Source organism: Temnothorax nylanderi, unplaced genomic scaffold, assembly GCF_030848795.1.
Source record: "Temnothorax nylanderi isolate EJ_2023f unplaced genomic scaffold, tnyl_v1.0 TNYL_tig0649_pilon, whole genome shotgun sequence".
Classification (NCBI taxonomy): domain Eukaryota; kingdom Metazoa; phylum Arthropoda; class Insecta; order Hymenoptera; family Formicidae; genus Temnothorax; species Temnothorax nylanderi.
The window spans coordinates 74,125-89,158 of record NW_027249711.1 but is presented as its reverse complement, the minus strand read 5'-3'; the positions used below and the strand labels follow the sequence as shown (position 1 = coordinate 89,158).

Here is a 15,034-nt window from a genome sequence, read left to right as displayed (position 1 = left end):
TTCGTCTGCACATATTATGCAATGACGTTCCATGAGAGGCAACGTATTTAATTTCAATTTAAGTGCTTCAAAAATTTTATCATTTATACCAGGCTCAATATTCCATTTTTGTGTAAATAATTGTAGAGAACGTACAGAAGGCAATGCAATTGAATCTTTCAATTCCCGGTAAGTTCGTGGACTTAAAAAAAATAATGACAAAGCAAATTTCTTAAATTCGGGATCATATCTTCTGCCACGTTTACATTTTAATTGTGCGTCGACTTGTGCCGCTAATATTCTATTAAATTTTTCCGATAATAACTTACGGCCTAGTTTCTTCAGTTGGTCGAATTCGTTTTCTTCTTCAACTTTTGTAGCTTCCTTCTTCTTTTTCATACGAAGCCGTCGGATTGTTTCACGCATTACTTTATTTTGCGCCTTTAATTTTTGGAACTTCTCTCGCAATTTCCTTTTTCTCGGACTATCATCGGATGATTTATTCCTAACTGCAGGCTTCTTGATAGTGGATGTGCTCCTATAATATATTCTAAACGTTAGATCCATAGCACAAAGATTATTTTAAATATGATATATGTAATCATGTAACTATAAATTTGCTATAAGAGACAAAAACAGCAAAATAATATTAAATAAAATCTAAAGTTAAAAGAAATATAATGTGTTAATAAATAAATTACATATATCCTGACAATTATATTTTATAAGAAAAATTTCATTACGTAACAAATAAAGAAAATAAAAATACATGTTTAACTGTAAATTAGTAAAGAAAAACTTACGGTTGAGTTATTTCTACGTCACTGACAATAATTGGGACGATTGTTTGTGAAGTTTCTGCTTTGTCTGCTTTGCTGAAAATATACAATTTTTTTCTTTTAGCCATTATTGTTAATAAATGTAAACAAGTTCTTTATTAATATAAATTACCTATTATCTTCTTGCACTTGCATTTCTGCAACAGTTGCCTCAGCACATGTATTTCTGCAACAAAAAATATGTATCATAATATCTACTATAAAATATGATGTTATAAAAAATAGAAAATTTATATTTAGCATACCTATCTACTTTCTCTTTAACCACATTTTCCTTATTTTGTTGTGTTGTTTGTTCGGGTGCTGTGTTGTCCCTAAAAGATTTTAATTATTTTATGTTACTTTCGCGTAATACATAAAAAATAATTTAAATATTGTTAGATATTGTTGTTATTAATCATATAATGTTACAAAAATTATTTTTTATGTACTACTACCTTATACCAGTATTATTCAATTTTATACTTTTTTATAAAACAAAACTAATTTAATTAAATTAAAATATGTAAAATTAATAATTATTTGTTAGTAAAAACTCACTGTTGTTGAAAACCTGGTCCAAAAAATATAGTGGGTACAGCATCTGGGTGAAGACGAGCCCTAACTTTATTAATTTTGTACCATTTGTTTTCAAAATGCAAATGGCACAAACGACAATTCTGGTGGGCATATTCTGGACCTTTAGGTTCTAGATCCAGCCTTCCACATGCTCGTACCCATTGCAGCCATCTGTAAATGTTGTACCATTTTACCAATGACAAAGTAATGCACACATTACAATTAAAAATACAATTTATATAAAAAATAATAATATTATATAAAGCAATGTGTTATACCTGTCTTGTTCCTTTGGAAATTTAAAAAAATGTCGTTGCACATCAATAAACTTTTTAACGCACTCTGGTACTGCACAGCTTGGCTTTCTTATCGCATTCATTTTTAATTATTATGCCGCAACACCTGAAACAAAGCTAAGATCAAAGTGCTTCCAAGAGAATTGAAAACTTATATAATATTTATATAGGTTAACTATTCCCTTAGAAAAGAATTTTTCTTTTATGTTTCCTTCGCTTTTATCACTTTTATCACTTTTATCACTTATTTCACTTTTATCACTTTCTTCACTTTTCTTCACTTCGATCTTTTACTGTCTTTACTTTGTAAACTCTTTTCACTTTAATCACATAAACGTATTCAGTCTGTCAAACACTTCTAACAGCTCTCAATAGCATTCAGTGACTAATTGAGCTAATTCCCTCCAAATTTCTGTTCCAATACAGATAGGCATTTACTGAACTGATCATCTAAATTCTAAGAGGGAGCGGAGCAGAACGGAGAAAGGAAGAGCAATTGAGAAAGAAGTTCAGAGAACGACGTTCAGATGGTGTTAGTGGGCGCTTACTTATTTCGCGCATGCGCACTCCATTTTGGACAACAAGAAATCAGGAGAGTTGCGCTACTGTATATACTGTGGCGCCGGCATGCTTGTCAAAAGTAACAGGGGACACAAGTACACAAAAATAATAGCGCCGCTCGTACACCCGTCTCACACAGTTGGGACTACGAAGGGCGCCGGACTACCGTCGGCCATGCGACTGACCGACAACGCGATCGATTACGTTCACTGGGATGATCCCAACGAGCTGGTCGATCGACTTCGACTGCTAGACGCTTCTCGTCGGGCTGGCAACGACGCTTACGACAACGAAATTCTGTTGATAATCGAGGAACTTCGCGATGCTGGTATCGTCGTAAATTGATCGGTCGCGTCGATCGCGACGGCAGTACGTATCGCGCGCTCTCCAGCGCCTCCCCCGCGCGCGCGATGTCCGTGAACAAATTCGGCATGTCTCTGACAAATCGGAGCAACGGTGACGGAATCGACGGTGCGTCCACGGTGCGATTACGCTCCTCGATCAAATCCCTGCGTAACTACACGCGCAACAACGCGCTCTTTATGAGCGAGGGTTCCTACGACGCGAGGGAGCGCAAGATACGACGCGTGGCCGCGCCGGAGGTCGGCACCGACGCGACGAACATGGGCTACGTCGAGGGAGCGATCGCGGAGCTCAGAAAGAACTTCAAAGATCTGATAAGAGAATTTAGAAGCCAGTTCGTAACTGTGAAGAATACCGTGGATAAGCACGAAATCCAGATCGCCAGAATTCTGAGTATATTGAACCTTCTTGAGCAATGAGCGTGGAAAAACGGAGACTCGTGGAGGAATTGCACGCGCCGGCGCGAAAAAACTTTCCTCGCCGCCGCGTCGTGGTGCGTGGTTACGACGACCTGTGGCAGGCCGACGTGGTCGAGATGCGTCCCTATTCGCGCGAAAACGCGGGTCACAATTACATTCTGACGGTCATCGATGTGCTGAGCAAGTACGCCTGGGCGATCCCGCTCAAGACTAAGAGCGGAAAGGAGGTCGCGACGGCTCTCGGAAAGATCTTTCGCGAGGACGCGCGACACCCTAGGAATCTGCAAACGGACAAAAGAAAGGAATTCTACAACGCCGACGCGCGCAAAATCTTCGACGCGCGCAAGGTGAATCACTACTCCACGTATTCGGTGATGAAACCGTCGGTGGTGGAGAGATTCAATCGCACGTTGAAAAACGACATGTGGAACCTCTTTACGCTCCAGGGATCGTACAGATGGATAGACTCGCTGCCGCGCCTCTTGTCGAATTACAATCATCGCAGACACAGAACGATCGGAATGCGTCCGGCGGACGTGACGCCCACCCTCGCCGAAAAACTGTTGCGCACGGTGTACAGTCGCGCGAAGATCGCCGCACCGGCGAGATTTCGAGTCGACGATCCGGTGTGCGTGAGCAAATTCAAAACGATCTTCGAAAAGGGCTACACTCCCAATTGGACCACCGAGATATTTCGCGTAGCCAAAGTACAAAGGACCAATCCCGTTACGTATCTGCTGAAAGACGTTCGCGGAGAAGCGATAGCCGGAGGATTCTACGAACACGAGTTGCTGCGCGTCTCCAATCCCGACGTCTATCTCGTGGAAAAGGTCCTGCGTAAGCGCGGCAATCGAGCGTACGTGAAGTGGTTGGGGATGGACAGTTCGCACAATTCCTGGATAGATAAGGCGTCTGTGTTGTAACAGAAATAATTAGACATTCGTAAATACGCGCAACGTGTACTTTATTGTTAATAAAAAATTTACACATTCATTGGTTTGTTTCTTACGTACTATTGATTTTTCTACGATAAAACAATTTTAGAAAGCGTATGATATTGTTTTTTTTTTACAACGGTATTCCGTAATGTCCCCACGGAAGCGTTTCCTCGCTGTCCAAAGTCACGTATCGCTTATCGTCGTGCGGACTAAGAGTTAGTTTTTGCTCCGACACGGTGTAAACCTCGTGCAACGTCGAGCGTATGCACGACTGGCGCGTCCTCATCTCGCGCGCGTCCCGCAGGCACGCCACATAATCCTCGAACGTGATCCTCTTAGCGACTACGTTTCTTTTAACGCCCTTTATTCTCTTGGTGTCGTCGCGTTCGAGTACCCTGTAAGTGTACATCTTCGCCCTGAGACCCACGAACTCCGTCATGATCGCGCCGTTGTTCTCGTCCTTTATCAGACCGGGCACCTTCTTGTTGACGCGCGGCATACCGTGCGCGTTATTCTCCGCGTAATCGCTCGTGTCGAACCTGTCTATGTCGCGCCTCATACGCTCGTACGCGTCTTCGCACTCCAGCGAATAGATCAGACTATCGGTATCCGTGTAAAGAATTCGACACCGGTCGCGATAGAGCGGCGCCATGTAGTCGTAGTGAAACTCGTAGAGACGCGTCTTGGATATCTCGAGAATACACATACCCACGTAGACCGGCTTGTTGAATTTTACCTCGAGCTTCCGCAGCTCGATCGCGACCAGATTCTCCGAGAAGACGCTTCTGCTGTGAAAGTTCGGCCTGCCGATCAACGCTTCCGCGCCGTACCTCCCGTCCCATCGCGTCACGAGACGCACGTCCACGTGATCGCGCACGTTCTCCATCGTTTTGCCGAAGACGGCATTGTTCATCAGTTTGTACATGTTCCGTTCGAACTCGTTGCTCGCGCGCGTCCTGAACGTCGTGTTCAGCTCGATGTAGCCGCGAAGCCACGGTGACTGGGCGAATCGCAGCACTCGACGAACGCGCGTCAGACGCAAACCGAGTCGCAGACATTGCTGCAGGTTTCGATAGTGCGTCACGTAGCGCGATTTGTCGTAGAGAGTAGCGAGCAGTTTCTCCTGCCGCTTACCGGGCGGTTTATCGCACGTCGGGCACAGCGGCAGGTCCGCGTGGGCGTCGTGCAGTTCCGGCGGATACTCGAGATCCACCTCCAGAATGTAACCGACCTCGCTGTCCGTCGGCACGGTCGTCACGTCGAAATTCTCGGGGTCGTCGAGCCACTGGAAATTCGCGTACGGCAGCGATTCGCTCATAGCCCAGCCGTACAGATTGTTCACGTCGTAATACATGAGATACGTAGTGGGCTGGGACGAATCGTACGTCGGTACGTGCCTGTTGTTGGCTCGCGCGTACCTGAACGAACATTGACTGAGGCCGCCGCGTATTCCGCGTTCCACGAACATCGCCATGTCGATGTCGGTGAGCAGCTCGAAACGCACGCCGGTGTACCTCAGCATGGCGTCCCACGTGTACCCCGGTAACGTATAATAATACGCGGGATCCAGCCCGTAACTCGCTAAACACGTGTCCCGAAAATTTTCAAAGATATCCGCCAGAAGAAGCACGTCGGTCTTGAGATACAGATCGCTGTACTCGCCGAGATCCCGCACGCGAAAACGTCGCCAGACCCTCGTCGCGTGCTCGTAGTCGCTCTCGCTCGCGGTCTCGTCGGTCAGGGAGCTGTAAAAGATCTCGCGCGGCGGAAGCTCGGTCTCTCGCAGTTTGTCCGCGCTGTCGACGTACTCGTATGGAAATACTCCCCTGCAAGTGAGCAGATCGAGATCCTCCGTGCTCAAATCAGCGTACTCCGAGCGCGTTATTCTCAGCTTGTTCTTGTCCAGATAGGACGCCAGGGTTTCGATACTCGCGGCTAAAAATTTGTACGAGTCTACGAATCGAAGCTTCACGAGTCGATTCCACATCCCGTCCGTTTGCGTCTCCTTAACGGTCTTCGAGAAAGATATGTAATTTTCCTTCGTAAGCGGCAGGAGTTCGACCCCACCCTCGAAATCGTTCGCGATTTTCTCGATGATAAAGTGCGCGTCGTAACCCGACAGATTGTGGAAGAACACGGGAATCACGTACACGTTTCTGTAATTCAGATTGTAACGAGAATACGCCGGACCTCTGTACCGTCCGTTTAGATGACAGTGATCTCGCACGCTCTTGTCCTCCGGTTGGAACGCTTTCCGACACACGTGACAATGCGTCGCGCGCCAAAATTCGAGTTTCTCGTCCTCCGTAAGTTCTACCATCGATATATTGGTGGAGAATTTAATCTTTGCGTAACGTGCGAGAACGCGAAGCTCGTTCACGAACCACGAAACGCAGTCGTCGCCGTGACAATATCTGTACGTGGATACGGTATCTTCGTAGGTGCAGCACAGATAGTAGCCCAGGCTGAACGGTACGTGACGCTGATAAGCGTATCTTTTCGTTCTCCCGCCTCCTTTGGCATTCTTTCTCTCCCGCTGTTCGAGAAGACACTCCAGATCCGCGTACACCACGAAGGGGAGTCGCTCCTTTCTGTCGTGATTGTCGAACGACAGCCACTTATCGTCTTCGTTCGGAAGAACGATGGCGCAGTCGTTCATTCGGCCGCAGTCGACGCTGTGAGCGGCCAACTTTTCACGCGTATAGAAATAGTGTAGACATCTGCGAAGTATCGTGCGTGCGATTACTATGCGTTGTCACGACTTTTTCACTCTTGGAGCGGTCCGGGACGTGTGCCGGATCAAAAAGGGAAAGGAGAGCGGGATGGTAGGCCTCTCCGGTGATTCTCTCGCACCTCCGACACCCCACGAAACGATTCTAATGTTGGGCGCCAGACGCGTAACTTCGCGTCCGCGAAATCGCGAGAAACCAAAAACGAGACGCGAAACGGAATAAGTCGGTGTGCGAGGGAATGGCTAGCTCGACCTAATAGCAGGGCGGGGTTGATGAAGGGCAGCGCGGTATTCGACGGGGTGACGTCTAATAAATAATGTCGTAAACTCAAGCAATTAACAAATAAAGGATAACATTTATTCTTTAGTAATCTTCGGATGAACAATAAATGCCAATTCGGCGTCTCTTAATCGAACCGAAACAAATAGGTGATTGATAACGCGGGCGTCAGATTTTAAATAACAAAACGATAGTAACGCGGACGCCAGAATAAACGGAAATTTACGTTAACTCAATAAACGCGCGAAATGCGCCGTTAGTAAGCGAAATAACGCGAGAAGAGAACTAGATTTCTGAATCACCGAGATTATAGAAGTTCACAGATAATAATAGCCAAAGATTACGCGGACAAATCATATGGAGTAGCGATCAAATTACGACCGAATACGGCGTAACTGGAATAAACGAAATAATACATGAAATGCCGCGAAATGATAGTGCGCCACGCTCAGAACGCGTGAACGCCAGGTCCAAACCCGTGCAGGGATTCTGTCGCCATATAATCTTATTCTAACGCAAGTAGTAATCTTAGTCTAACGCAGGTAATAGTCTTAGTCTAACGCAGAGAATAAACGTGACGCGAGTAACGTCCCAACGTAAGAAGGAACGAACGCAACATGTGATATCGCCAAGGACATCCTAGCGCGAAGAACAAGGCGCCGGGGCGCTCGACGTAACGCGAAATACTAAACTAACGCGAGAAAATATGCGGAATTACCGCGAGCCGTACTATAACTAACGCGAAATGACCAATTTATCCTAACGCAAGAAACTGAGATTACGCAAGCGATTCGGATCGAATGCAACACCCGCGATCGTCAGCAATCGTCCAACGTGAAAAATGAGGCGCCGAGTCACTCGGCATAACGCGAAATACTCGAATTAACGCGAGAAGGATTACGGGATTACCGCGAGTAATAACGAGACGCAACATTAGGGCGACGCAAATGGTATCTTAAGGCGAACCACATCCTACCGCGAATAATATCTCAACGCAGCCGATATCGAGAGGATAGGCTAAATGTCCGAACGCGAATCGTAAGTAACGCAATTAAACCAACGCGAATATCCCTCTGACGCCATTAATATCGCGTGCAGAATCTAAGATTCGACCGGGCGAAATACTACGCATAACGAGACACGCGGTCGTGAACGCGAAGGGCGCGAGAAATGGCGTATTCGCGAGATCGAACGTCGCCATCGACGCGCCTACCGCGATCTCCAGAGGTTCGTAGACTTCGATCGCGATCCCAAGGCCACGAGACCATTCCGGTGCCCCTCGCTCTCGCTATCGATCGCTAAATACGCCTTGTCGGCGAATACGCTAATTATCGCAAATATTCCCAAGCGAGAGCGAGGCCCGGGGAGCGGTGTCGTGGCTTTACATCGAATATTACCGAGGCAACCTCACCGTAGGCTGATTCTCTCTCGAGAATCTTCGCCGTCGTCCCAAGGGTCGGAAGAGTAGCTGCGAGAAGTTCGACAAGCTCCAACGTACGAAACGACGAAGTGCGGAACACAAAATTATCGCGACTTAGATTTTACGTGTGTCGATTGGCGAGGACGATCCAAGAATGCTCCCGAAATTTCGCTCGATGGCGGAATCAATAGCGCACCCCACCCCGGGCGTACGCGGCCCCGCGACGTTGGAGCGCGGACCAATGAGGGGTGAGCTCGCAGGCTCGCGGCGGATTCGTGCGTAGGGCCGTGAATTACGGCTTTCCGCAGGGCGCTAAACGGCCCTTCGCTCGCGCGGCAATTTTTCCGGGATTCTTCCCGGCAGCGGACGGGACGTTTTTGCCTCCGCGTTCCTTCCTGTCGGTTCGGGAATGGTGGCCAACCATCCCGGGATCCGGTCAGTAATGTGAGGAGGGCAGGTGAGCTGATTTCGCCCCGGCGTCCCGGGGCCCTGCCATTATGGGCTCGCCCGCCGCTGTGTCACGCGCCGCGCGCGTGTTTTCCTGCGCTCCGTCGCTCTCGGCGGCCCGCGAGTTGTCGCTTCGATCCGCTTTCCGTCGTCCGATTTCTCGCCTTGTCCTTCTCGTCGACTCCGCTTTCGCGCCCTCTGCATTTTCTCAGGAAACTCCGGTCTTCGGCTCGGTGAGGCGCCACGCAAATGATACAAAATAAAATAAAGGATCAGAATATCGTAACGCAATTATAATTTGCCCCTGGAGATCTCGCATCGATTCGTTGAACCGTCCTCGGGCGTGAAAAAGGTCGCGAAACCCGCGCCTTGTGACGGCGGCGGGGCGCTGCAACGATGCAGCGAAACTGCAACGTCACAGCGTATATAAAATAACACCGCGTTGTTTCCTTATTCCTCAGGTTTTTTTACTTACCGATCGCAAACGTGCTTCGCGCACCGTTTCGCGGTCAATTGCGAATTCACCAATCGCGACAGATTCTTTATCCAGGCGAAATGGCCCCTGTTGACGCCGCGTAGCGTATCGCGCAGATACAGGAGATTTACGTGTCTATCCCTCTTATCGTCGGTTAACCGCAGAGGCACGATCGCGTTGCGGTCGGCGCCCCGTCCGAACTTATCTTTTTTTTCGATTCCTTCCCGAGTTGTAAATACGTTGATCGATACGTCGTTTTGACGTTCGAACTTTCCGATCTGTTTCAGATCTATGGGAAACTTGATCCCGTCGAGATTCAGCACCGTAATCGGGATACGAGCCGCATCGTTCGGCGTTGTGCTTGGCGGGATACAGAGCCGCGACCACCGCACGCGCGAAACACGTGTCGTTCTCCGACAGCACGTTGACCACCGCCTGTTTAAGTCTTATACCTAGCGGTATCTTCATCCAACATCCCACGCGCATGGGATTACACTTGTTCACGTTCACCGTTAGGTTGAGTATTCGCGACAACGCCCATCCGCTGTCGCGTTCCTGAAATTCGTCCAACGCCGCTAGAATCGCGTCGCGCACGTGCTTTTCGTACCACTCGCCCAGATCGGACCCTTGGAGGAGCTGTTCGTTCCGCGTAGCGATACTCTTCACATCGGTCTTAACGTCCGCTACGAATTCCCCATTGAATATGACATTGACCTTCAGACACACGTATCTGTCCAAATTATCCTGCACTTTTTCGAGCACGGTGCCCTTCGCATCCTCGAGAAATCGCGCTGGTTCGATGTACGTAGAGTTCGTCACAGCGCCGGTGAGTACGCGACTTTGGAACGCCGTATCGATCTCGACCCACGAAAATCCTCCGCTAACGCCGCTGCTGCTACCGCCGTCCCCACCGTCCAAACCGGCACCTACGACGCGTTCGAATCGTCGGCGCAGGTCCTCCCTCGAACCTTCCAATCGCGCTAATCGAGCCACCAGAGCGTTCACGGCTCCCGTGTTTCCTCGCCCCCCAGATTGTCTGACTCGACACCTCTCCCGCAAGAGCCGGAGATACTCGTCGCATCGTCGTCCCCACGCGCGGTACCCGTCCGCGTCGCGGACGTCCGCGGCGAGCAACTCGTCGCACTCTTCCCACATCCCATCCAGAAGGGTCTTCCACCCTCGGGAACACTGAATTTCACTCGTTCGAAAAGACGACAAGACTTGTAGGTCTGAATCCTACGTATCTTCTCTCCTCCGTCCACCGTCTGATAGTAAAGATAATATTCGAGCGGCAGGCAACGCATATAATCTTTCGCCCTAACGGAGTTTGCCATTGTCGTCTCTATCCACGCTCGCTCGCGCGCAGTTCGCGCCCCGGTCTCCCTTCGCAGATGATGAGTCGCCAGATTCCATCGCGCGTCCTCCTTCGCCATCGACGCGCATACGTTTGACGGCAACGACGTGTCGACTCTTGCCGATTCGTCGTCCGAATCGGACGAGAACTTGGGCATGGACTCGTAACAGCGCAGTTCGCCGTCCGATTCCTCGGACGAGTAATAACGGCGATCGTTCATTCGCGAGTACGCATCGCTAATGCTACGTCAGCTCCTCTAACGCGACTAAATCAGCAGTAACTACATCCCCATCGCGTATAATCATTCTTTCATGATATATACCAGCTTTGAGATACCGCCGGTGAGATCGACGATCGGCGATTCCGATTTCGCGACGGATCAGATATCTCGTTACGTCGACGCGGCGCGGATCCCCATCCCTCCTGAGCGGTTCGCTAACTTTCACGATCGGTTTCCCGTATCTTTTCGACCAGATCCAACTTTTGCAAAGGTCTACGTACTCGTCACTCATACCTCATTTAAAAAAAAACAACTGTAACTTATCCCATTCCCGGTGCGCTTTACGTCGCACCACTCTCTCTAGATAATGCTGCAATAGCGCCGCTAACGCGTCTCAGTCAATAGTAACAGATTCCATTCTCCGCCACTCTTCTCCAAAATATTTGGTATTGAAGAGACCTCCGGAGACCGACGATCGGGAATTCCGATTTCGCGATCGATTAGATATCTCGTTACGTTGACTCTCCACAAATCCGATCCGCAACACTTCCTCGCGAACGGGTCGTTGATTTTCGCGATCGGTTTTCCGATTTTCACGCGCACCGGTTTGCAAAGTTCTACTTACTCGTCGCTCATACCACGTTAGAAGAAAAAAACCCACATTAACTTATCCCGTTCCGATGCGCTTTATGCCGTCGCGCCAATTCAATTTATACTCGTTCGTTATCTCAACGGTGGATGTACTTACAGGATACACCCTTCCGGGAAGGGGACATCCGCTGTTATCTCAACGGAGGATGTACCTACAAGATTCACCCTTCCGGGAAGGGGACATCCGCTCGCCGCATCCTGCGAAAAAAACAAGGAGGAACTGACAAGAGCGACCTCGAACGAGTTCGAACGTGCGCGATAAAAAATTAGTCGCGATTTCCGCTCGCGGCCGATAACGCGGTCGATAACGCCGATCCGAGCGCCCTCTCGGAGCGCCTGGAAACGACGATCCCCCCACCCCCCGGTGGCAACCCTGCGGCGCGAAATTTCCCATCACCCGCCTAGGGAATTTACGTATTTCAGGTTACCGCAAGGTGGCAGCACTGCGGCGCGAAATTCCCCATCACCAGCCTAGGGACAGGTGTTCCCACAAAATACTCGCATCTGATTGGACAGCCTCGAGTCTTCGTACCGCGATCTGATTGAACAGCGATACACCTTTGTCCAGTTACAGGGGAATGTTTGTCCGGTTACAGGGGAAATTTCCCCTCGCACCTGTCCCCCTCACCCCCCCTGTTTCCCCTCGCATTTGTCCACCCTTCACCCCCCCTCACCCATCCCCACCCCATGCCCTTCCTCGTCCCCCTCGCCCATCTCTTATGGCGTTCCCCTGCGTGCGCGCGGCCCCCCCCCGCTTCCCCTCGGTTGCACCCGAGTCCGGAGGTGTCTGTTATTAGTCTACTCAAAACGTTTATTATTTCTGGGATCTATTGACCTTACGAGTTGGAACTCGGTAGGCACAGGCGGGCAGACTAGGAAAGGTTCGGGTTCGTAGGTGGAACGGGGTGTAGGCGTCGTTAAATTAACTTCACTTCGTTTTACCTTACGTTGGAGCTTTATTTCCGCGTCTCCTTACATTTACTAGTTTACACTTGGCTTTGCCTTCTGCACTCACTACTACTCGTTCGTACTTCGTTACAATGTATACTTTCGCTACGCGACACGACTTACGGGAACGGACGCGGGCAGAGTCTCGGTTGTAATACTCTCCGTCCCGACTTCTTCGGCGGTCCCTTATATTATTTTGACTTATGCCCTGTCAGCGCTTTTCCGCCGGGTTCGACGGCCCCCCGAATGAGGTCGGTCAGTGACCGAGCGCATTCGCAATCTCGCTGTGATCCCGCGGTTCCGCGATTGCCGAAATGCGTTGTCGCACATTCCTATGCATATCGCAATAGTTCGATTGACGCGGAAGCTTGATGGACTTCCACGTCCGCGTCAGCGTAAATTGAGAGGTCTTTCGAAAGACCATTTCCTCGAAGTCTTTCGAAAGACTATTCTATAATTTTATTATAATTAATTTAATAATTGTTGTAATTTTAGATTACAACAATTGTATAGATTGTATCTATGCGCACGAGTCAATATTTTAAAAAATTTGACTTACACCACTATGGCTTTAACCCCTCCAATTAATAAGTAGTATAAAAGAATATTTTCTAAAAAATAAAGTTTGTTTTTGTTTGTCAATAATTTACGGTTCATTATATTATGACTTTTTTGTGATACTATTTTGTGATAATAAGTATTGACTTATGTATTGATAAGAAGAATGTTTTCGTTAAATGCAATTTTTAAGATGCAATTATATCTATAGATAGTGGCCTAGTTTACACCGATCACTTGATACGCGTATTAAATAATAAATAACTAGTGAATTAGTTTGATTATTGGCTAATCAGCTCAAATATTGTATACTATTTGATACGCGTATCAAGAGATCGGTGCCAAGTTGCCAACTAGGCCAGTGTAGCCTAGTTGGCTATTTTCTAAAAAGTAAAGTTTCTTTTTGTTTTGTTATAATTTGTAGTTTATTATTATAAGACTATTTTTTGTGATACTGTTTTGTGATACAGTAGTATTTACTTACGTATATTGATAAGAATTTGTTTTTGTGCAATTTTTAAGATGCAATTATATATCTATAACGTATAATATCCAATTTTATGCTTGTTTTCACCTTTTTGACATCTTTTACAAATAAATTATGTACATTTCAGATAATATAAATGGCCACGTTTAGGAGAACGTTTATTTTGCAACTGTTGAAAGTTTTCTTTGCTAAGATTAGATTATACTTTTAGATTTAAAGAAATAGTTTTATCTTAGCGAAGAAAACTTTCAACAGTTGCAAAATAAATGTTTTACTGAATGCAGTCAATCACGATAACACCAAAATGATGTCAAGAGGAATAGAAAATGATTACAGAAACTCACTTTTTAATCATGATTTGATCATTTTCTCATCATTTTGACATCATTTAGACGTCATTTTGATGTAATCGTGATTTCCTTTTCTACATACATAGTTAAAAAATCACAAAAAAATCATTGCTATATCAAGAATTCATCACAGAATCATCATAAACAGTGTATCGATTGACGTCATAATGATTTTTCCTAAAATGACTCCTACTTGATGTCATCATGATCTTATTATGATTTTGTGTTCTACCTGGGTAATAACTTTTTGAACACTACTGATCGTATATCTTGCAAATAACATTCTCTACCAGTTAATCAGACTTTAATTAGATTTTTTAGATAATTTCTTTGACTTCTGAGCAGTGACCAACTTGATGTAATAGGGAGCATGTTTATGTTCATAATGTTTTTGAGTATATTTGGGGTTACTTTTGCATAGTGTTTATACATTCTCTCTGATTCTTTGACATCATAGATTTATAAATATATGCAAAACAATTTTTTATGACACCAATACATGTCTGCAAACATTATTATATCAATTCTCAGATATATATGACTTTTATTTATTTTTTAATTTTAGTAAGTTATTAATCGCTGCAGAATTTATTCAAACTAGACACTTGGGAAGAATCAATGATATATACATACAATTTCTCGAGTATGCATAGAAACAAAATTAAAGCATACATATTTGTTACATTTACTGCTGGTTATATGATCTCATATATAATAAAAACATATTGTCAAAAATATTCTTAAAAATTGCAATGGTGCAAACAAAAGTTTCTTTTATCTTTGTATATAAAACTTATTCTTTTACTAAATAGATAAGTTGAATATAACATCACCCATGTATAATAATAAACAACGATTATCTTTTAATAAATCCTCCATAGCATGTTTTCGTTTCTTATCTTTGGACTTCAATTGTTTTTTCTCCTCTTGCAAGCAGCTTATTTTTCGTACAAGTTTCTTTTCAGTTGCATCTTCCTCGTCGGAGCTCGTGTCTTTAAAACAAAAGTAAAATGTATTTACCATATATGCAAATTATCTAATAATTTTTTATTTCGCCCATTTCTATTAATTCAATTCGACATAAAATATAAATAACTTAGATAAAAATAATTGAAATTTTTCTGATTATTCAGATTAATTCTGATCTAAGCGTTTTTTTA

General features: G+C 46.1%; 2 protein-coding genes across 2 annotated transcripts; both read right to left on the bottom strand.

The window, feature by feature from the left end:
* Positions 1–245: 245 nt before the first annotated feature.
* LOC139784609 (uncharacterized) lies at positions 246–1,582 on the bottom strand (the record flags this gene model as incomplete). Its single annotated transcript, XM_071723792.1, has 5 exons — positions 246–517; positions 783–854; positions 931–984; positions 1,064–1,132; positions 1,359–1,582. Coding segments are annotated over 5 exons (691 nt in total), but the record flags the coding sequence as incomplete, so codon positions are not given.
* A 2,501-nt stretch (positions 1,583–4,083) lies between these two features.
* On the bottom strand, positions 4,084–6,612 carry LOC139784608 (uncharacterized). The gene has a single exon (XM_071723790.1). It carries the CDS (start codon positions 6,610–6,612, stop codon positions 4,084–4,086), a length of 2,529 nt encoding a protein of 842 aa, XP_071579891.1.
* Positions 6,613–15,034: the final 8,422 nt, after the last annotated feature.